The 25,122-nt window shown below is 34.4% G+C and overlaps 1 protein-coding gene across 9 annotated transcripts in view; it reads right to left on the bottom strand.

Annotated features, from left to right (window-relative positions):
• Window positions 1-408: 408 nt before the first annotated feature.
• FBXW7 (F-box and WD repeat domain containing 7) overlaps window positions 409-25,122 on the bottom strand; it is a 227,473-nt gene continuing 202,759 nt past the window's right edge. For all 9 annotated transcript variants that reach the window (XM_042935303.1, XM_042935299.1, XM_042935300.1 and 6 more), the window contains 8 exons: window positions 18,489-18,623; window positions 12,831-12,954; window positions 10,322-10,458; window positions 9,261-9,374; window positions 7,858-8,039; window positions 5,599-5,824; window positions 3,463-3,673; window positions 409-2,378 (listed from right to left, as the gene is read on the bottom strand). In XM_042935303.1, the coding sequence (XP_042791237.1) occupies window positions 2,110-2,378; window positions 3,463-3,673; window positions 5,599-5,824; window positions 7,858-8,039; window positions 9,261-9,374; window positions 10,322-10,458; window positions 12,831-12,954; window positions 18,489-18,623 (1,398 nt within the window). In that variant the 3' untranslated portion in view covers window positions 409-2,109. The remainder of the gene's footprint in view (window positions 2,379-3,462; window positions 3,674-5,598; window positions 5,825-7,857; window positions 8,040-9,260; window positions 9,375-10,321; window positions 10,459-12,830; window positions 12,955-18,488; window positions 18,624-25,122) is intronic.

The raw sequence follows: 25,122 nt of genomic DNA, 5'->3' as shown, positions 1-25,122 counted from the left end.
GGGTGGGAGCTTCAGAGATTTTCACAGCAAGTTCCTGGTAAGTATTCAACAGGAGATCAAATTTTAATAAAGATGAACTTTTTTTTTTATAGGAACTCTAGTTGTTAACTATCACCAAAGTTCTGAAACCGCTTGAGGGACCCTGATTTCGTATTTATACATTCAATGTCACACAGAGATAGGCACAGTGGAGTGTCCTCCTTTATAGTCTAATGTGATAAACAAAATTTTCTTTTGTGGCACATGATTCTTACTTTAGCTGTATCACACAGACCTGGAAGTGCTGATCTCTGTATCACATTACAGGGAATACAAAGAAACTAAGACTTGGGTATCTTAAATATTAGAGACAAACCCTAAATATTTATAATGAAGCATTATTTACTTCAGTGGAAGAAACAGGCATACTAACATGAAAAAACACATTTTATTGCACTTAAGTTATAAGAAAATAAAATTTCTAAGTGAATCAAACCATAGACACAATCCCTTTAAAGGTTGTTTTCCTCCATCATGTCAGGTTGTTACATAACTAAAATTAACCAAGTTGAATCTGATTGTTTTAAATCAGACTATAAATAAAACAAAAAAAAATAAACAGGAGGAGGAAAAAAAGATCACCTAGGATACAGTGTTAAACCACTTTCACAGTTCAGCTTGAGTTGTGGCTCTTGGAGAATGAGGCAAACCATTTGACTTTTTCATTCATTTCGTTTGTTTGCGTGTGACGCCTTTACTACAAAAACTGAATAGTTTCTGCTTTGTCAGTTTCTCAGAGCAATAAAACTGTAACAGTTGTTTTCCCAAATACTGTAAAACACTAAGACTGACCAGCAACTTTATTTTGTTTTATATATTCTTAAAATATTTTGTCAGTTTTCTTATGTACGTTCATCCATTCACCACAGCCCTCAAAAAAGAAAAGTTTCTCCACAGAACAGGCGGCAATAGCTCTGTTCCAAGGAATGTGTTTTAATTTTTGCCCAGATAAAAGAAAATAAGCTTTGCACACACTCTCAATTCTTTACTTGCAGGCAAACTTCACTCTTTATTATCTGAAACTCTCCCATTCTCAGCCTCTTAGAGGCACAGATGGTTCAAGTTTCAGTGGCAAAAAGTCTTTTTTCTGTAACCAAACTAGAGCAAATTTGGAATTCAGTCTGGGACTAAAACGTCACAGCAGAAAAAAAAATAAAAAAAATAATTTGCTTTTTTCTTTCTTTCATTTAGCAGCATAAATAAGTTTGGCCACTGGGAGTACAGTACAGGGGTGGGACAACAATCCCATATTTGAAGACCTACTTCTAGCACCAGCATCAAGAATTAAATCCATCTCAGGACTCACAGAACCCAGGACAACTTGCCACCTTTGAGCAACATATGCATTGAAGAGTGTATGTGGAAGCGACAGTAAATAGATTAACAGAGGCTAATACTGTGATTGATTGACATTGGCAATGGTTGGCAAAAAAAAAAAAAAAAAAAAAAAAAAAAGCTTTTCATGATAACTGTACAAAAACAATTCACAGTAATTTTTTTTTTTTTTTTAGCTTTTCCACTCCAGAAAAATGACTTTTTGTTGCAGATGCTCTCTAATTAGAAAGTCAGCCAGTCCTTGTTTGGATGTTATTGCAGCTCCTTTCTAGGTCTCAGTGGTAAAAGGACAGGCTAGCAGAATCTGTAACGAAGCTTCAGCCTTAACGCTGCCCAATGACCACTGGAGAAGAAAATAAAGAAATAATTGCACCTGGTTTGATTTAGAAAGTCTCATTTTGCAAAGCTGCCCTCAGTCAAAAGTGAAGCCTTTTATGTGATGAGACAGCGGACGCCTCTCTTGTCAGTTACGGTTTGTCATGTCTTCCTCTTTTCCTTCTTAGTCTGTAGATCTTTTCGCTCTGTTGCCCCAAGCCAACATCCTGCACCACTGAGAACAAGGGATATTTTTTCTTTTTCTTTTCTTTTTTCTTTCTTTTTTTTCTCTTTTTTTCTGTTTTTTTTTTCTGTTTTTCTTTTTTTTCTTTTTTTTTTCTTTTTTTTTTTTTTTTTTCCACGGAGAAGGGTAGGGAGTATATCGTCTACACATTTGGACAAATTCGTCTTTTCTGCTCTTCACTTCATGTCCACATCAAAGTCCAGCACCAGCAGCTTGGTTTCCTCAGTCCCATTCCGACTCCCAACTGCACACACCAGCTTTGTGTTTGAGGCTCTGATCCGCCACACAACTCCCCCACTCCCCCCACTCTCCAATGTGACTAGGTTTCGAATAAATTCACCCGTTTTCAAGTCCCATAGTTTTACAGTTCCATCATCTGAGCTGGTAATTACAAAGTTCTTGTTGAACTGTAAACAGGTTACAGCACTCTGATGCTTGTTAGGACCTGGACAAAACCAAAGGAATTTAATTACTGGTTAGAAATCATGGTGATGGGTAAGTTACATTGTAATTGTACACTTCTACATTAGAACATACAATAAATGAGATATTTAAAATGCTGCATATTTAGAAACTGTGAGTATTTTCGGATCAGCAGGGTTGTAAGAAAATCTGGTAGCTCTTTGTAAACTGAAACAAGAGTTGTATTTTCCAGGAAGCTTTGTTAGCTACCAGGCACACATTTTGTTTTCTGGCTGTGCAAATAAGAGCTTTCTTAGTGGTGATGTGGAAAGCCCACCTTCATGTATTCTATGTATTCTGCTGATGGACAAATGGGCATGAGACCTACTACCCTACCACTTTGACCTGACCACTCAAAGGCGAGGGCTGAATGGACACAATTCCAAAACTCTGAGGAACAGATAATACTAATAGGTAAAAAGCTAGAATACAGACCACCAGATGGCCTCACTGAAACAAAACAAAACGAAAACAACACATTTTAAGGACTAAGACCAATAAAAAGTTAATCATGACATAAAATGTTAACACTGTTATGCCTCATTTAATATTAGTGGCTTTCACATGTTTCTTTCTTCATTTTTCTGGGTGCTATTATTCCTTCCATCCTAGTTAAGTAGATGGTTAAAAGGTCTAAACTGAGGCCAAAGCAATTTCCTATCAGATCAGAGATGTGCTTTTTTTTCCCCCAGTAAGGTAGCTCTTTAATTTAAAATCAGCCTACAAATTCACAATTAAAAAAAAATGATCACTCAAAAAACAAAAGGAGTCTGTTGCTTCCGTGATACAGTCAAGATCTTTCTTCACATTGTCCTTTAAGGTTAGGTAGAGTTAACTGTACATGCAGGCGTGATTAAACAATTTTATATTAACACAATTTAAAACAATTTCTCAAGCGTAGCCTCGTTCTGTCAAGTCAGAGTGGAAATGCTCATAAACTTATCCAAAATAAGCATTTTCATTTTGTATGAGGTTAACTCTTTTTGTGACATAAAAGCTCCATATTTCTTTTGACTGACAAACCCATTTTTAATGAACACAACTAAAACTGAGTAGCCAATACTTACCTTGCAATGTTTGTAAACATTGTCCTGTTTTGATATCCCAGATTTTAACTGTCGAATCTGCATTCCCAGAGACAAGAATATTGTCTTTGAGTTCCATTCCACTTGTTAACGATTGGTGTCCCGTTAACGTGTGAATGCAATTCCCCGTCTCCACATCCCAAACTCGAATTGATGTATCAAGAGATCCACTCACCACATGGATACCATCAAACTACAACAGACATAGTTTATTAGACTAGAAAGTGAAGATATTCTTAATATTATTTATTGACCATAACCCTACAGGGCAGGAAAATAAAGCATGGGAAACCAGTAATGCCAGGACCAAAATGAGGTAACAGGATAAATGTAATCAAGTAAATCTACAGTTCTCAGAAGCCTCTATCAGAATTGTTATCTATCTATCTATCTATCTATCTATCTATCTATCTATCTATCTATCTATCTATTTTTATGGCCAGTGGCTTCAAACTAGATGCAGAAACAAAATAAAACACGAACGCATTACTTTCAAATCATCTGGCCACACTTAGTAGCTAAATATCCAGGATAATTCAATAAGGATTACTATTGGAGTCTTACTTCACAACAGAAAGTTGAAACTATGGACAAAGCTTGTGATTAAAGGCTGTGTTTATCAACACACCTAAGGCATGAAAAGACTAGAGATAACTCTCATGATGTTTAAAAGTAAGTTCCATTAAAAACTGTAAAATAAAAACTTCATTTATAAGAACCAAATGCTAATTAGGAAATATGCCAACAGATAATTATATCTGAAATTATAAGAGGTGGCATTTTGATAGCAAAAGCAAGCGATATAGGTACCTCTTCGCCAGCTTCCCAGCTATACCAAAAGGCAATAAATATCAATTCCTAGAATATCTATAATAATATTGCTACCTCTTCTCTCAATCTAATGGTCTACTTAAATGAGAATATTATATTCATTAAGGTTCTGAGCATATCACAAAACATAAAAAAAACTTTAGCCAATTCTCTCTCCACCAAATTAATAATCTTTTCTAAGTTAACACATCTTTATTATATGCCAATATTTTGTGACACAGACGGTATTCCACGAATTAAGAAACAAATATCCCAAGAACAGAGAACTGTCAGCATTGGGACTGTGTACTAATCTGCTGATCACTAATAGGCAGTAACTGGTAAATAAACTATATCAGTAATGGACAAGTTTTTACAATGAAAGTGCTGTCTTTCAGAAAATAAAACAAGACCCATTTGCTAAACTTTCTATTAACCTATTTATTTCAAAATATGGCAACCTACTCAAGAATATCAGGTTCAAATGTAAACAAAAAACTTCAGTTTAGTCAAATCCAGTTCTTTGTGACTACAAATCACTAGCCCTGTGCTGGTAGGGCATCTGGTAGAGCAGCTTTATGTAGAAAGGCTCCACTTCCACTGTGAATGGGGATGGAATCACAATTACATGGTCCATCAACTTTCAGCTATCAAGGCAAAGGGGCAGCTTTTGGCCAAATTAATCCTCTGCTAAGGAGTTTATTAAAATCCAGGTTATTTTCCTATGAGACTATCTACCCAATAATTAATATAGTAATACTTACGGCTCCAAAGTCTCAAGTTCCAAGACAAATATTTGTATTTTATAGGAAAAATGATCACAGAAAAATTTAAACAAATCATTTGAGTTCAAAATTTATACTTTCTTCATGCCAATTTTATTTTATTTTAATTTATTTTATTTTATTTTATTTATTTATTTGTTTGTTTGTTTATTTAAAAAAATTTTTTTTAATGTTTATTTATTTTTGAGACACAGAGAGACAGAGCATGAATGGGGGAGGGTCAGAGAGAGGGAGACACAGAATCTGAAACAGGCTCCAGGCTCTGAGCCGTCAGCACAGAGCCCGACGCGGGGCTCGAACTCACGGACCGTGAGATCATGACCTGAGCCGAAGTCGGACGCTTAACCTACCGAGCCACCCAGGTGCCCCTCTTCAAGCCAATTTTAAACTATATAACAGAATGATTTGATCTGTATTTTTTGGATTGTATTGAATCAGCTATTTGACAGCAATGGTCTGAGTAAAACAATCTTATGATTCATCAGTAAAGCATGTAAGGGATGAAAGAGATAGGATCTCTTACCTGTAATGAATAGACTCTATTAGTATGCCCCTGCAACGTGTGTAGACAGGTCTCAGTCTCTGGATCCCACACCTTCACCATAAAATCATATGCTCCACTAACAACCCTCCTGCCATCATATTGAACACAGCGGACTGCTGCTACATGACCCATCAAAACATGTAAACACTGGCCTGTCTCAATATCCCAAACCCTAAGAGTGGCATCTCGAGAACCGCTAACAACTCTGTAAGGGGGAAAAAAAAAAACAGAAAAAAAGCATTAGAATTTTTAACAGCATGAGTAAACATGATATACAAAGTCAGTGGTTATTATATTTTTTCTTTTCCTAAGCAGGAACACCTGCTTTCAAAGAAATCCTATATAAAACTGTGATATATAAACATTCACAAGTCAAGTTACTCTGGTTGGGAAGCCTAGAGTTCTGCCTGCTTTTGGTTCCTCCATTTATAAGGGGCTGTGGAACACCTCGGGCTCTGTGGAACAATTTGAAAACTATTGTATTGTATTTGAAGAAGGAGAAAGAGAAGGAGGAGGAGGAGGAGGAGGAGGAGGAAGAGAAGAAGCATCAGCAGCAGCCGCCACCACTGCCAAGTGATAAATATATACAATAAGATCTTGATTTTAGAAATAAAATGCTAATGTGGGCAACATGTATAAAATGTTAGTGGGAGAACTCTGGTGTAGTATTTTGAATTTTATATTTCTTCTTTATTCTTTATGCCATTTCCCAAAATTTTAATTATGAATATATATTCTTTTTGTGATTAGGGAAAAAATTAATAAATGTTATTTAACAAAACAAATCTGAATTTGAAATTTAAACAGCTAAAGATATGTGCCTTACACCATATAATTCTGGTAAAATTTACTAGTTTTAGAAAATCCTCAAATGAAGGCTGCATATGCTTATATTTATAGTCAATAAGCATGGAGGCATTAAGATATACAGATTTTAGAAGATACACATAGGGAGGCAACAATAATCCCTTAAAAATTTGGCCTGACATTACTAAAACTATGCTCTTCTGAAGACCAGAGTGATACTAATATTACAATCGCCTTTGGATTACAAAGGAGAGCTGAAAACTCAGGTATCTTCATGTCATTCCAAAGAGATAAAGAAAGGCCATAGATTCCACATTTGGAAGAGCAGAAAATGAGAGCATTGAGTGATTTAAGTCAGAACATAATGGAAACTGAAATACAAGGTCTCTCAATACCAAACCCCCCAAATTTTAATAGTAGAGCACACTGTTCAAAGTAGATTCAAACTACATATGAGAAGATACTTTTCTTCACATATTACAAATCTAGTGTGAAATCTGCTTAATGTAATGGTTCTCATAAAGAAGATGCTGTGGACAGAATTAAAGGTAAGGACTGCAGGAGATTCATGGTAAGAACCATCAGACCTTTTTTTACAAAGTAAAGTCGAAATCACATTTGTTTAACAGGGATACTGTGAGGACACGCCAATAGGAGATGGAAAGGATTTTAATAGGAGGGCTTTGTAGGAGGAGATCAAAGCAAGAGCGAAGGCAGTGAGAAGAAAAAAAGGCAAGCAGTTTGGTTTGGCTGAAACTATTTTGAAAACTGGATTGAGGATTTCTTCCTTGATTCGATAGACAACAGAAGGCTCTCAAAGGGCAATGACACTATCATAATTAGAAAAGAATTCTCTGTCAGCCATGTAAAAGGTGAGAAAACCAAGTGTGAAAGCTATGTCAATAGTTCAGGTGACTGGTAATGAGAATAAACTAAAACCCATGGGCCTCAGCTTTTGCCTAGATATAAGGGGATAGGATGGAGTGGAGGTAGGGTGGGTGGGTATTTAAAAAGACTCAGAAGCTTGAAGCCTGAATAACTGAATTTATCCCACTAGCAGGGATATAAACACCAAAAAAAAAAAAAAAGAGAGAGAGAGAGAGAGAGAGAGAGAAATTTTTGAAGATGATGAGTCATCAAAGCTGTACAACAATAAAATGCTACACAAGATTAGAAAATAGAGTTTCAAGGAGGAAGCCAACAACACTACTAAATGAAGATGGAAATTTAGACAATCCCCCAATTTTAAGCCAACACACTACTGCTTTGCTAGTACAGAAACATCTGAAGTCTAATAAAGTCTAATTTAACATTACATTATCACTATCTCTCTAATAAACACAGTTTTATACAACTGAACTCTACACAAAAGGCCTCAGATTCACAAGTAACAGAGAAACAATTCCCAGTCACTACAGGATTTCCCCTTACCTTTTTTCATGGAGATGCATACAACGGACAGTGGAAGTATGCCCATACAAGGTGTGTATACATTCTCCGGTCTCTGCATTCCACACTTTTAGAGTCCGATCTGTAGATCCACTAATGATGATATTGTCTCTCATCTGTGATGACCATACTCCACCTGTGTGTCCCACTAATGTTCTCAGACACTGGAAAAACACTTAAGATGATTACTTTTGGGTAGAAAAGAAAACGATGTATTATAACATTTCAGTAGCTCATTAAATTTTGGGGTAAAGTTATTTACAAAATTTGACTGGCACATCAGAAAATAATTCCTCACATCAATATAACATGATCCCATCACTATTTATTGTTTTTTTTATTCAGTAGCATTATATATTAAACACACACGTACAACTGAGGAACAAGTATGTAGAAAGTAAAACACTTCTCATTAAAGTAAGACAGCTCCAGCCTGGTCTTTTTGATGAAATAATGCTAAAATTGCAACTTCTTTCTTCCATATGAATGGATTCAATGAAAGAATGCCAACTGTGTTAGGTGTGGCTTACATACCACATTTCATCTGAATCTGCCCCAAGGCAGTAGTTAGGAGCCAGGCAAAGTACTTCTGGACAAGTAAAGACAGATATTAAAACTCTGAAATAAGTCCAAAGCTAATATTACACTGTGGAAATATGAAGTTGCTTTAAAAAAATTTTTAACATTTGACTTGGAATATTTTAGAAGATTCTTGCCCAAGAATCAACGTGTTGTAAGACATTTTAAAAGACAAGGTTTTTGTTTTTTTCACATTTTCCTCTACTTTTTTTCAGCTGGTCAGTTACTTAAGTCATGAAAACATTCTCCATTGGACAGATAAAAATAAGTATTCACTATAGAACAATTAAAATATAATACTGCGTACAGTGAAATTAATTGCTTGGACTACTTCTTTTCTTCAAACTCCTTCACTTATATATTGTATTTGCCTAACTTTCATCTCATAGAGCTTGAGATAAGTCTACATTAACATGATTTATTCAACTTCTAAACTATAGGTAAGTTACCAACAAAGCAGAAAAAACACATATCCCTCAATCATAGTTTTAAAAAAGTTTAAAAAAGACAATATAAGCGAGATGGCTAATAAAAGTGGGAAAAATTAACCAAAAAAAGATAAAGCACACCTGTGAGAATTATACAATAGCTAAGTCACAAAGATAGACTAACTATTTACAAGAAGAAACTAATGACATCGTATCCTGAGAAACATGATCTTTGTGCCACCGGAAAAACTAAATAAATTAGAAGCTCTGATATTTGTTATCAAAATAAGCTGCAGTCAAAAATGAACCCTTATTTTTCCTGGTTGGTCCCTGCAAAGGCATACATAAAATGTGAAGTGTGGAAAGAAGTAAGCTTACTTTGCCTGTGACCGCTGACCAAACTTTTAAAGTGTTGTCATCAGAACCACTAACTATTCGGTTACCACAGAACTGCAAGCATGTGATCACATGATCATCATGTCCTTTCAGAACCTACAAGATAGATGAGCAGATTAGAAATATATTATTAAACTAAATTTTTAAAAATACCCGTGAAAAGAAAAATAAAGACACAAATAGGAGCCGCAATCTATAGTCTATTTCTTAAAATACAATTTATATAAAATATGAAGTAGCATCCATCCTTCCTGAATGATGAATCAAGTACTAAACATTTTCTTTGTTTTCCATATTCTATGATTTTTATACTTGAGATATCAACTATTAAAATTGAGTCAAGACTTTTATGAGTCAAAAACTCATAAAGATGGTTCAAACACAAATGTATTTTATAATCATCTATTTATCTATTCAAACCAAAAACTATGCATCTATGGTTTGCAATTTTCACACACAAAAACAAAAGTACCTACAAACGAGAAAGACAAAAGTAACGATAATTATCAACTTTTTTTCGAATTAAAAAAAAGCCTGTTATAATGTATACATATTAATGTAACGGTATCTCTAATTGCTTTTTTCCAGTTGTATGATATAAGCATTTTTGTCACTCTTTACATACTTAGGATAAGACAGAAAATCAGTATTACACTTAAATTTAGAGAAATAAAACTCAGAAAAGCCACCAAAAACACAAAACATGGGCACTGCTCAAAAAATCACGTTCTAATTACGTGGTCAGAGAGCAAGCAAAATCTCAAGCATATGACACAAAATTCAACAGGATACTCAGAAATTGTCACTTACATAAGATAGAATGACATGCAATTCAACTCATCTTTTATTCAAGTACAATTAGTTGTCAGACTGGAGAAATTAGCAACAGAGCAATACTGTCAGTTACATTTTCGGTTATTTTAAAATATATTATTTTCTTTCCACAGGAGATAGGTGTCAGGTTACACTGCTGGCCAAGAAGAGTGTATCAGGTACCAACACTGATCAGTGCTTTCTGTTCTACTGTGCAAGAGTTCAGTTACCTTAGGAGATTTGAGTTCTCCTCGCCTCCAGTTAGTATCAATTCTGTGCTGTCTGATATATGCACTTTTCCATGGACTATGTATGAAACCTGGTTTTATTACTTTTCTTCTCTTGATGTGCAATGGTTCATCAATACCTAAAGTTTTAAAGAGATAAAGAGTATAACTGCCATCACCAATAATAAAAATTACCCATTTTATAATGTATCTCATTTTCCCTTATGCTCAAAACCACTGAAATACAGGACACTGTCCAATTTCTAACACTGTATTATAAAACGATAATGTAAAGTTTGCATTCTCTGTGGCATGTTTTCATATTGACTTTTTCATTTCTTTCTCTAAATAATTCTATGAAACGTTGGATGTCAGGATGTACAGAAATGTGAGCCCTTATGCAATGTTTGTGAAAATATAAAATGGTATATTAGCTGCTATGGAAAAGAGTATGCTGGTTCATCAAAAAAATTAAACACAGAATTACCATATAATCCAGCAATTCCAATTCTGGATATACACCCAAGAGAATTGAAAGCAGAAACTTGAACAGATACTTGTACACCCACGTTCATAGCTGCATTATTCAAAATAGCTGAAAGGTGGAAGCTGAAAGGTGGAAGCATCCCAAGTGTCCATCGATGGATGAATAAAGAAACAAAATGTGGGATATATACAGTGGAATATTTATTCAGCCTCGATAAAGAAGAGAATTCTGACACATGCTACCACACAGATAAGCCTTGAAGACAGTATGCAAAATGAAACAAGTCAGTCACAAAAAAGCAAATACCATATGATTCCACTTATATGAGGCACATAGAGTAGTAGTCAAACTCATAGACAGAAAACAGAATGATGGATGCTAGGGGCTGCAGGGAGGAGGAACGAGTTCCTGTTAAATGGATATCAACTCTCAGCTGGGAAAGATGAAAAAGTTCTAAAGATGAATTGTACAAAACATGAATGTATTTCATGCCACTGAACTGTAATTTTAAAAATGGTTAGAATGATAAGTTCTATCTCAGGTATATGTTAGCACAGTTTTTTAAAAAGTCATTAAAATAATGATTCTATGAGAGAAGGTAAGGCGGGATGATTAATCCCACTTTATGTATATAGACACTTGAGAAGAGAAGGTTTCACTAGTCAAAGCTACAGACAGGGCAAAAGCAGGACAGAAACCAAGTATCCTGGATCTTCACCTTCCAGCTTTATTAACCATCAGTGCCCCTCATCAACTGTGATCTCCATGAAGGGGAGGGTAACCTGTAGAGTATCTGTCTCATGCTCTACCTTTCTTTCCAAAAATTTTTGCTTATCAGAGGCAAATCATATTTTTACATTTTTTTTCAAAAATATAATTTTTTTAGATGCCTGCTGGAAAAAAAATGTCCTTTTGTTATTTAATATAGATAATACCTTCTCCTCTACTAAGAAAGGAGATTTTTTTCTTTGTTCTGTTTGTTTGTTTATTTTTTTACAATTTTCAAGAACATAAGCTCCATGATGGGAAGAAAATGGGAGTTCAGTACTATATCCCCAACATTTAAGAATCTCTAGCTCATAGGAGGTGTTCAATAAATGTTTGTGAAAGAAAAGAATAGAATATGGAATATTTGAATACTGTTAATATAATTTGGGATTTCCTTTCTTCCTTCCTTCATTATATGACTGAGTAGTCATTTATTAGTGTGAATTCCAGTGAGTTTCTCTCCCAAGGACAGTTGCAATTATAACTTGATCTTTAATTGTGAGTATTAGAGAGACGGACACCTTTCTCATCCAGGAAACTGCTGGTAGAAATTAATCGCTATCTTATTTTAAACAAAAATTCCTATTTAGGTCTTTGGTTTGTCCTTCCTTTAAACTGAGGTGTAGCTGACATACAATATTAGTATCGGGTGTACAGAACAGTGATTTGATATTTACATACGCTGCAAAATTGTCATGACAATAAATCTAGCTACCCTCTGTGAACTTACAAAGTTACTACAATATTATTGACTCTATTGCCCATGCTTACATTACATCCCCATGACTTACTTATTTTACAACTAGAAGCTTATAGTTCTTAATCCCCTTTACCTATTTTACCCGCCTCCCCAATTCCCCTCTCCTCTGGCAATTAACAATCTGCTCTCTGTATACATGGGTCTGTGTTTTGCTTTGGTTTGTTTTTTTTTAGGTTTCCTTTAAATCATCCTCATCCGATCTTTTCAGACTGGGAAGCAAATCGGATACATTTGCTATTCGTTACTATCGCTCATTAAAGGGGTTAGCTGCGAGATCTAGCTCATTTGAATGTGTGGGGTAACCTGTGGATTTTATATAAGTAGGTGAATGTAAATGAAGACTAATTTTTCATTCTTTGATAAGCGGCCAAAATTCTCTTTTTTCAATTCTATGTGCACATATAAAACTTCTAATTTTTACTTTTTGCTATTTGTTTTCAGAGTCACTTTGCTTTTTCAAAGTCTAAAGATTTTCTCTTTGTGATTTTGAACCTTACCCTCTTCTTTGCATTTCTCTCTCCAGAGAAGGTTGTCTTCAGCCAAAATTCTCCAGTAGCGACAAGTCTGAGCCGCTTGTAGCAGGTCTTTGGGTTCCAGGAATGAAAGCACATAAAGTGCCAGCTATGAAAAGCAAAAGCACAGTATGTCCATATTTAAAAATACACATGCAAAAATAATAAGTTAATTATTTACTATAGAATGAAGCACTTTTAGATAAACACAATATAATTCTACATTCTAATTTTTGAAGTTGACTTTCTAATAGTTAACCTTAAATATATACCAGGCTTAAAAAACTCGCTCTATTGGTTTTTATGAACTTCACTTGACTAACGTCACCTTTGCAAAGAATACTTAAGCTTCTCTGCCTCTGCTCTTTTGCTCTGTGAGCCTCAACTCAAGAATTCTACCATTTATGTACGTATGTATGTGTATGTATACTTTATTAGTCATTTAGATTTTGTACTTTTCTCTCCCCACTACCATGTAAATTCACTGAAGTTATGACATAAATTAAGGAATGAGATTTCAGGGGCGCTTGAGTGGCTCACTCTATTGAATATCCAACTTCAGCTCAGGTCATGATCTTGTGGTTTGTGAGTTCGAGCCCTGCATTGGGCTCACTGCTGTCAGCCCTGAAGCTGTCAGCACAGAGCCCACTTCAGATCCTCTGTTCCACATCCCTCCCCAACCCTCCCCTGCTTGCACTTTCTCTCTCTCTAAAAAACAAATGAACATTAAAAAAAAGAAATGAGATATCTAGATATTCTGTGTGGTAGGATTTCAGATCACTTCTGATAGATAAGATTAATAGTTCTTTATCACATCAAAGTGTCTATTATCACAACGATGAACTTCTCAAACATTTATACCCTTCAATGTAAATGACAAGGGGGTACAATTACTAAACTGCTCCACAGACATATAAAAGCAATTAGGTTCTAATTACTTTACATTGCTGGTGGGGATTTTCTTAATGGGCCAGATATATTTGTATATTTGTACCAGCTCTTTGGTATATCACTGATTTTAAAATTTTGTTTCCAAGGGTTGCAAACCATCATTTTTTTTAAGCATGTATAGTCAATTCAAGTAAATAAGGGAAGAAGAAAGAAAAAAGAGGGATGGTAACTTGTGAGTATGCTTATCCAATTAGCCTCACTAATCACATAAAAATTTAAATTATGATATTAGAACCCAAATGATCTAAACAAAGCAATAAAGTTTAGTGTTCACAGAAATTAAATTACAAGAATTAAAACAAACTATCATTTAAAGGGCCAAAGGCCATACAGGGAGTAAAAGCACAATTTGAATTATTTTCTGGTGCTAAACAGTAATTACATGATATAAATTATGCTTACCCAAGAACATTATATAGAGAGAGCTCATCATTAATCACATATTTATTGAGTACACTTCATATAGAAAGTACTCCGGCCAGTCAGTATTCAATTTAATACTGTTACTGATAAATGACAGAAAAAACCTTTTTGTGGAATAATTATTTTTGGTCTATCAGAGAAGCCCATTCAGTATCATATTTAGAAACTGAGTAATTTTAAACAAAAAGGCATAACTATATCCAACAATCTACATATATGTGTATACATACATACACACATACAAATACACAAACATAGACGCAGATATAGATAGATATAGGTATCAACACTATACTTTTCTAATGGATACTCTATAAGTCACTTAATTTTGAAATTAAGCCTGGGCAAGTTGTTTAGTGCCAGTATAACAGTAATGTGATAACACCATATTTTTCTTCTATGTGAAATTCATATTTAATATAGAAATTAAAAGGCACAAAGTTATATTTGTGAAAAAGAGATGCTATTTAATGCCCAACATACTTAAAATGGTCATCTGAAAAAGTCTATTCTTTGTTTTAGTTATCCAGCTGAAGTAGAAATCAGGTAATTTACAGAAACAGGCAATGGATCTTAAAGGCTAGAAAACGAATCCAGAGCACCTTAGATTTCAAAGGTACATCCTAAATCATCTATCATTTCCTTCATTACTGGTGATTATGAGCTCACCTAGTCCAGTGTCTGCATGCATTAAAGAGAAATGCATTAAAGAGTAAAGAACACTTAGGTGCTAACGAAAGTTGAAGTGCTAACTCCACAGGTAACTGGTACATTTTCCCTTTAAAACAACAGAGGCCCTAACTCAACCATGAATTTCAACTTATTCTATTTAAATCTAGTTCTATTAAAAACATCTAAGTATTGTAGAAAATACACAGAGGAAAATAAAAAATATGAAAAAGAAAATCAGAAGCAGTAAAAATATAAATCATAAAAGAAGTTAAGTTTAAATCAGGGAAAAAGTAGAACACAAATGCACTGGCAACAATATCTTACATGGTTTTTTAATTAAACTGCCAAGCACAAAAGGAACAACAATTAGTTATACAATTCTTAACGTGTATTATGGGGGAAGTATAACAATTCTTCAAAGGAAGCAAGGTTTAGTCATGTGGGGCTCCTTGCAGGAGGCAGAAAGTGGGCATTGTCCTGAACAACATCTCTATAATACCATAGCAGGGGAGTATAGGTTTGTTGTGGCCAAGTAAAATGGTCTGGCTAATCCAATTTTCTATTCATTTGTCTTTTTTTTTTTATGCTTATTTTGAGAGAGAGGGAGGTGGGGGGGGGGGGGGGGGGGCGGGGCACAGAGAGAAAGAATCCCAAGCAAGCTCTGCACTGTCAGTGTAGAGCCCGACATGGGGCTCGAACTCACAAACCATGAGATCATAACCTGAGCCAAAATTAAGAGTTGGATACTTAACTGATTGAGCCATTCAGACACCCCTCTTTTCATTTCTCGTAAAGGTAAAATCTGGATTAGTAATTCCTCCTAAGGACTCAACAGACAGAAGCTCTTAAATTGAACATCTATTTTAGATAACCTTTTCCTTGACCAAACTTGTCATTTCAGTGAGAGTTGCTATTTTTTGTTTTTCTCTTTAACCTAGTAAGAGACCACCATATTATACATGAGAGGGAACTAATACTTTCCCAGAAAATTGCTGTATTTCCCTGGATTGAACTAGTGAAACAGGGGGTTAAAAAAAGAATAAAGAAATTGTTGGCTGATCCTATGTTAAGAGTTCAGGTTTGGGGGGTACCTGAGTGGCTCAGTTGGTTAAGCATCAACTCTTGATTTTGGCTCATGATCTCACGGTTCATGAATTTGAACCCCGCATGGAGCTCTGCGTGACAGTCTGCTTGGGATTCTCTTTCTCTCCTTCCCTCTCTCTGCCCCTTTCCTGCTTGCTTGCTCTCTCTCTCCAAATAAATAGTAAACAAACTTTAAAAAAATTGAAGAATTTAGGTTTTGTTCTAGGTCATCTACTGCATCACTATGCTTTTCTTGGCATTTCTTTACAAAAATAAGGATAATGCAGTATATCACAAGCCTCCCATGTGAGACTAGTGACATTTTTATCAAGGTTTTTGAGATTAAAAAGTAAGTGTTGATGGGGCGCCTGGGTGGCTCAATCGGTTAAGTGTCTGACTTCGGCTCAGGTCATGATTTCATGGTTTGTGAGTTCGAGTCCCACATCAGGCTCTGTGCTGCTGACAGCTTGGAGCCTGGAACCTGCTTCGGATTCTGTGTCTCCTTCTCTCCCTGCCCCTCCCCGGCTCACACTCTGTCTCTTTCTCTCTCTCTCTCTCAAAAAAAAAAATACATTAAAAAAAAAAAAAGTAAGTGTTGGTAAAGAGCTTTGAGATCTGTTGAAAGGAATTATAAGAAAATCATTACAAGTCCATTTCCTGACATGAAAGTAGTGATGTTTTAAATAATAATAGCACTTAGTCTCCAATAAGATAATAGTTTCCTTAAAGACTTAGATCTATACCACTTTCTCCAAATATAAAATAAAGCATTTTTCAAAATATGAAATGTTTCCTAGTAGTTGAAAAAGAGGGAAAATGCAGAAGATCTGCTAAGCCAGAGCTCACTCTTGTTCTTTTCTCTAGCCTCCCTACTTTTTCCTCAGGCAATCTTGAAAAGAACACTTAATCCAAAAAAATCTTTATTGCATTTACACTGGTTATCAATAATTTGTGCTTACTTCTTAGACTCTTAGAAATATTTTCATAGTCTTCGGATCTTAAATATTTTTTGTGTTCAAAAGTTATTATAGAAATACAAATAAAGCAAAACAAAAGATTCACCATTTTTAGAGATAAGAGGACAAACTAGACTAAGAGAAAGTCTGTATTTTAACAAAAATACTACCTTCTAAAATAAGGAGGATATCTAGGGAAACCATGAAGAAAATATTAGAGGGACTAACTTTACTTTCAGTCAAATACTTATAAAAGTGCTACCTATTATGAATGTCCTTCTGGAAGCAAAGAGAGCTTATGTCATTTCATAAGCCAATTCTATTCAAAAGGTTCAGGTTTAGCATGAGCCAGCAAGAACAAAAAATTTTTTCTGGGACAATGCTACTTTTTTTTTTTTTTTCCATTAAAAAAAAATCATTCCAAAGAAGAAACATTTCAGGAAAAAGATATTATTTCCACTTTGCTTTCTCTTAGAGTAATGCTTAGTTTCATACATTAAATATGATAAAACTATTTTATTCATATCCAATGTGAAATTATTGAGACTATGTTTAATGCCCTTAGGATATTTGGAATAGTTATCCAAAAAAACTGACTCTTTTTCTCTTCATATTTGAAGTTTTAAGATCATTTGCAGTAGTATATTAGTGTCTTATATATTGTTTTCTTAGCTGACATATAATTAGTGGCACATACATAATTTGTGAAAATATAAACCACGTGACATTGATTATTTAATGTCATATTATTTGTTTGCTGACAGAAATGAAACTGTGAAGCCTATAACATCAATAAAAGAACAACATCTAAGCTATGCCTCATTTATGCAGCCAAGAATGCCCATGTGATCAAAATCAATCTATGATAAAAAATAGTGTCAGTTCTCATAAAGATATAAAAACTAGGCATAAGTAATTCCAAAAGAAATGCCATAAGGATGTAATCGATGCAGGAAATCTGTGAGTGTGTGTGTGTGTGTGTGCGCGCGCGCATGGGAAAGAGACAGTGAGAGAGATGGGGGAAAGACGAAGGATGATTGGTAGAAAAAGATACACATGTGAAATTCCACGTATTTAAAAAAAATTACATAATGTGAGTTAACAGAGAACTATCATTCAACAGAATCATAAAACTATTAGTCTTAGAGGGATTTTGGAGAAACAAACAACAAAAATCTGTTTTAATAAAATCAGAATTTCTAAAAAAATCTGCTACTATATATAATAAATGTACCAAGACAACTAAAGGTTGGGCTTCAAATAACCTGGGAAAAAATTATGATAAAGGAATAATCAAATTAATGAAACTCAATAGTTTACTCTCCTATGACTTACTGCAGGGGTGGAAAGAAGTCACTTAGTCCATAAATATACTTGAATCTGGAAATGATACTATTAAGTCATGGCAGCTTATCATTTACATCTCTCTTTAACACTAATTAAGAGCGTTAAACCGAGAATACTGAATACCATAATTAGCATGACCATGTTTAAAGGTGGTCGCTATGGAGTTATATTACCAAATAGCACCCAGAAGAATATAATTGATAATCCTTACCTCTTTAGGGAGCAAGGAAATGAAGTCTCGTTGAAACTGGGGTTCTATCACTTGCATCATATGTTTTACTTGTGTTGGTTCACAACTATCAATAAGTTCATCTAAAGCAAGCAATTTCTCTGGTCCACTCCAGCTCTATCAAAAAGGAAGTAGAAATTTTTATTATTTTAATAGATGTCTCAAGCTATAAACTCATAAAGGAAAATCCACGTTTACACATAACATAAAAAGTGGCTGCTTACAGTGAAAGTTTCTCCAGGAGTCACTGAAGTGATAATCAATTATTCTCATCAAATTTACTAGGTACCTTTATTTTATAAAAGCTTAAGAAAAAGTCATGATTTTGACAAATATTTTTGTACCATATTATTATAAATATTATATGTTCATCTACTATCAAGATAAGAAATCAGAGTTTTATCTGGAAACATCAACTTGGGCTACTAAGTAAACAAGGTATTTAATATTCTTTCCAGTGGGCACCATAAAATTTGATAGTGTTAATAAGGAACCCATCTCAGAGGAGATTGGCAGCATGATTTAGAGAAAAATTAATAGCTGGATATACTGCAAATCTGACAAGTGTCTTCCACAAAATAAAAGAACTTTGATTTATTATGTGAAAATAATTTGAAATAAAAAGCAGTAAAAACATAAAACAGTAACTGACTTAGTACTGATACTAGAATGTGAACAAAAGGGTCAAAAACAAAGTACTACTTATGGGAAAGACAAAAACACATCATTATACTTTAAAAAACAGAAACTACTTTATACTAGGGGGTTATTAAAAAAATTTTTTTTTGCCAGTGAGGAACATCTGCACAGAAAAGCCATGATTCTTAAAAGGAAACATTAAAAAGCCATGTGAATAATTTAGAGTGTTAGAATTTCCCCTCAAAATAATCATGTAAAACATGTAAATAACTTTGTGATGCTTAAGTGAAAGAACATCCTTGACCAGGCTGATTTAAGTACCTTTGTGAATTATTATGTCCAATTTGACATTCCATTTCTTGCTCAAACTAGGAACCTGGATTTTGTAATATATGAAATGGATAATAATTGAAAACTGAGATATACTCAGGACACAGGAAGCCTTATTTAGAATACTTTTTAAAGTACTGTAGTTTAAATTTTTTTTGTCCCTTTAGAATCTACAATGAATTTCATTGTAGATGAAACTCCTATTATAAGGTGTAGATTATGTTAATACTATCAAACATTTCAATAGTATTTCCAAAGTACTTATCACAAACATTATCTTACTTAATCATAAAAACTCTGGGAAACTTTCCCATTTTACCACCAAATATGAGGAAACATAGACTCTAATAAATCGTATTCTTTTCTTTTACTTCTATATACCTGCATACCTAGAAGATTCTCCTTGAGAACCCACCTTGGACCCTTTTTAATTAGGGTGAGGACTTATGCACAGAAATAAAAAATACTCAAATATATGTATTTGCATACTCATGACCAATGAAAAGCAGTTACTTTGAAGTTCGACTGTTTTGTTCAGTTTTTCTCACACAGCTTCAAATCCTAGTTCAAAATTTACCTCTTTAACAAAACTTACACTGATCATCTCCCCTCATCTCTGATCATTTACTATCAATACTATAAACTCTAATTTATTGATATAGATTCCTCATAGAATTGAAGGTGGGTTTTCATAAATATGTTGTTCCCCTCCATTCATGGACACAAGTATGAGGACATATCCAATTTGGGTAACGGATAACTTATGCTGACTTGATTAAAATGCAGCTTTAAGTAACCTGATAGCACAATAATCTTAATTACTTAATTAAATTTAATTTAATTATTGAAAACTTTTTAAACACTTTTGCATATATGACTGTTTGCCTTAGAAACACTTTTTGGAAGTTTTTATGGTTAAATTTTGATATAAAAATAAAGATATCCTATGTAATCTTCTACAGTAATAGGGTGAAAAACCTTACAACATATTACTACTCTATGTACCTTACATAGATTATTGACACGAATAGCTACTATGAATATTTCTACTTTAAGGCAATATACTTGTTTAATGTCTTTTTTTCGGTTAATGAATTATTACAGTTTTCTTAAGAAAGAAAAGGGTAGAAAAACATTATTAATACATGATATATTACTGCTAATAGATGGAAAACGTATTTTATCAAGGACTTTAGGGGATCGGGTGTAGAATGTGAAAAGCCAGAATAAAAAATAAACAACTAATTCAGATTTTAAGTAAATACTAAAAGCTATGTCAGAAATTTCTATATATTTAAGCAAAGTCCATGACAAAAATTATGCTTGCATAGGAAAATATTTCTAGGATTTTAAACAATGTTTTTGTTCTAAACAATATTTGATTTAACAAGTCAAATAAAATTAAATGCATATCTGTGTTTAAATTATACATACATTCAACAGATGTTACTTTGTGACCCTTTATTTAAAAAGTATATCACTGACAAGGATTAGCAACACAGGCTGCAAGCTAGGTAGTAAATGAGACTGTTTCCACCTACCACACATATTCAATAGTCTAATTACTTAAAGTCACTTTCCTTAGATGGTTTCGACAAAGGTATGAACCATATAGAACGCTTTCCTCTCCCCAGCCTGGATTTCTTCCAGATTGGTATATAAAATTGCCCATTCAACATGTATTCTTAGATATGCAATAAAAACTTAACATATCCACGATCTTTCTCTTCAAATATGCATGTCCATAATCCTCCCTATTTCAGTAAACCGTAACTCTATTCTCTTAGTTGCTCAAGCCCAAAACTCTGGAGTCATCCCTAACTCTCCCATTCTCACCACTGTTAGATGGTTCTGATCCATCAATGAATTTTAAGGCCTTAAACTTCAAAATATATCCAAAATCTGACTGTTAACTACATTGGCCTAGCTACTATATTATCTCTCGCGTGGATTATTCCTATAACCTCTTACCCAGTCTCTCAGCTTTCCACCTTTGCCTTCCTTGTTCTATTCTTCACAAAACAGTCAGTGATACTGCTAAAAATCACTCACTCTTCTGCTTAAAACCCTCTAGTGGCTTCCGACTTCAAAGTAAAAACCAGGGGCACTTGGGTAGCTCAGTCAGTTAAGTGTCCAACTTCGGCTCAGGTCGTGACCTCATGGCTCATGAGTTTGAGCCCCAGGTTGGGATCTGTGATGACAGCTCAGAGCCTGGAGCCTGCTTCAGATTCTGTGTCTGTCTCTCTCTCTGTCCCTACGCCACTCGTGCTCTGTCTGTTTCTCTCTCTTTCAAAAATAAACATTAAAAACATTTTTCAAAAAAAATTAAAAGTAAAAACCAGTCTGGGTTGGCCTACAAGGTTCTATTTCCTACTCCTTTCCCTCTTGTTTACTCGCTGTAGCCATAGACAAACCAAGCGTGCTCCGCTTCAGAGCCTTTTCACTTGCTGTTCCTGGAACATTCTTGCCCTTGATATCCACATGGCTTCTTCCCTATGTCCTTCTGAGACCAACTCCAGGCAACCTTTTTAAAACTGCAAACCAGTTCCAACCCCCCGCCCCCATTCCATCCCTCTCCTATAATGTAAGTTCTGTGGAAAAGAGTTTTTGGTCTGTTTTGTTCACTATTGTATTCCAAATCCAAAGTAGAACCTAGCACCAGTAATTATTTGTTGAATAAATAAATGAATCCCCAAAGAGTCAGGAAATACCACACCACCACTAACTCAAAATTATCTCCAGAGAGTGTTTCTGGTATTTATATTTGATGGTATTACTAGGACTTACTGGTTTAGTTTGGCTCCAAGACTGATTCCAAATTTTTGTATACATGGTTTACCAGCAAGGGAAGTATGTATTAACTTGAAAAACTAGCAGTTAATGACTATATTAAAACAAAATAACAACAACCCTCATTCCTTTAATGAGGAATAGTGGAAACAGCAGTCAATTTCAGATCAGGAAACCCAACTTTTAGAGGTGATACTGACACTAATTAGATTACACTTTAACCTCTGCAGGCCTTATTTCTGCATCTGCAAAATTGCTGGATAATTCTGATAATTATTTTATTTCTGTTCTGAAAAATAGTTGTCCTGGATGAAAGCATCTTCCTTTGGTCTTTCGTGGTAAAGTTATGTGAGAACTTATTTAAGGAGATAGGAAAAACATTCCAAATTTGGCGAGGATCAAAAGAAACAAAACTTAATTTGTGGGCAAAATTGCAAATGCAAACTTGAAAATTCCCCACGAAAGTAGTATTTTATTTCAGATAATTAAAGAATGAAGGTAGTAGTGAAGAATATAAGAAGCACTGAACTGCAATTAGGAGCTGGGGTTTCACCAGTAAACTCACCATGGAACCATATGAAAGTCCCTTAATTAATCTCAGAGACCCCACCTGTATAATGAGGGGCTTGGTCCAGACCAGTGTTTCCTAAATGCTGGTTGAGGAGTGTAAGAATCAGAGTCCTAGAACTCATCATCAAAGAGTATGATTCAGTAGTCAAGGTGGGGCTGAGGACATTTTGTGTTTTAAATAAACAACTCATCCAGTATTGATGCAAGTGACTCACAAACAGTGTTGGTTACTAGTCTGGATGATCTCTATACCCCATTCAGATATGTACACATTATGACTTTCGGTAGTACCACGCCTGAATTTCATGTGGTAAAGAACCGATTTCTCATGACTTTTCTTAAACACACACTTTCTTCTTCACACAAGGTTTCTTAATCATACTGCCTCAAATACAATTGCAAAGTAACACTGAATTCATTTTATTTTGGCATAATCCTGTTTTGGTATTTTGTTGACTAGCAAATAAAAAAGATCTAAATAAAACAGAGAACATGTACAATTTCTAAGTGTTACCGTGGAACTTAATTAAATCCTTCAAGAGAGTGTTTTTACTCCACTTTTAATGTCAAAACACATAAGTATTTTCTACTTTATCATTTAAAAAATATTTGAGTATTAGTATTTTCAAAGTACATTCATTATTTTAATGCAATGCAAATTTTTTTATTAAAATAATGCTAATAACATTTGTATGAAGCTGTTTTTAATAGCCCTTTTTTAGACCTGAGAAAACAGAGGTTCACAAAGGCTATTTCTTGACCAAGAGAAGAAACGAACATTGAGTCTCCACTATTATTTCCACATAAAGCTTTAAGCACATTTACATGTTGTCTCCTGTTTGACAACTTTTTAGTGTTGTATCTGTCCTACAGAGGATGAAAATAGGCAAGAGTGGTTACGTAATACCAATAAAATTACCTAGTATTAAGGGGCAAAGCCAAAATTTGTACTAAGATCTTTTTCTTCTAAGTCATATGTGCTTCTCATTTATACCAGGATGCCTCTAAATATAAATTTCAACATAAGATCATAATAATGTTATTGATGCCTTTACTTGCTCTAAAATTTTCAAGTAAAAAAACCTATATGTAACACCCAAATGCACAAACAAAATGACCAATCCTCTGCCCCAAATTAACAACCTGAAGCATCAATCTGGCTGCCAAAAAAAGTAGAACCAATGGCTACTAAAAATTTACACAGTACAAAATTTCCGGTTTTTTGTTTTGTTTTGAATTTCCACTTCAATTTTGCAATGCCATTTTGTTTCAATTTCCCTTTATCCAAAATGGTATATCATTTGTTCTCATTCCATTTATAAATTGAGTACAGAGTACTTTGTCAGAATAGATGGAGCTGGACCAAAACAATGCTGTATCACTGCCTTAGGAGCAATAGCAGAACAGTAAGGGGATGAGCTCTCCCATTTTGCTTGTTATGCAACGGAAAAGTCATCATTAAATACCCCCACAGCACATTTGTAGAAATCATGCCAGTCTAATTATCCCTCCACTATAGCACACAGGGTCAACTCATGACTCCCCTACTTTACTATGAAATTATATCTCTCTAAAAGTTGGCCATGAAAGCCCTATAAGCTTTTAGGCAAGTGATTCATCTCTAGTTACTTTGGCACCAGCCCTGAAAATAAAGGGCAATGCACAACAATGAGGACCTGGGTGTGTAAGAGACAGATATGGTACTCAAAAGATTAAGGTCCTGATACACCTGTTTAGTTGACTTTTTGTTGCTAAAAGATTTCTTTGTTGCAGAATATTTATCTGAAAAAAACACTATACCTGGAGGGATAATTCTACCTGTTATTCCTATTAGCTAAGAACAAGTTGTCTTCACTGCATCTACTTCTCATACGAAAAGCAATCAAATGGGCTTTTTTACAGAACAAAGGCTAGCCTAATATTCTTTAATTTATTGAATCCCATTTATTGTAAGAAACTTTTTGGTTTTTTTTTTTTACAAATAAGATTTCTGAAGATGGGATGCATCTAATAACCTAGATATTAGGCATCTCAGACTTGGCGACATACAATATGTGGTAACATGGACATTTCATTAAGAAAAGCATGAATGAGCTGAACAAGTAAACATTCTACAAAGAACTCCCGAAAACATCCTCACTGCAAAATAAAGCAAATACTCCCTCCCTTGTATAAATCAATATTTGAGAGAGTTCTCTTAAAATTGGGAAAAGTCTAAATGTCTAGCAAAGAATATTTTGGTACTCTAAAACACCGGAAAAAATAGGCCCATGTCACATACAAAATA

The sequence above is a fragment of the Panthera leo genome, chromosome B1 (genome assembly GCF_018350215.1).
Source record: "Panthera leo isolate Ple1 chromosome B1, P.leo_Ple1_pat1.1, whole genome shotgun sequence".
NCBI lineage: Eukaryota > Metazoa > Chordata > Mammalia > Carnivora > Felidae > Panthera > Panthera leo.
The sequence above is the reverse complement of the archived record's forward strand: the minus strand, read 5'-3'. Positions and strand labels throughout refer to the sequence as shown.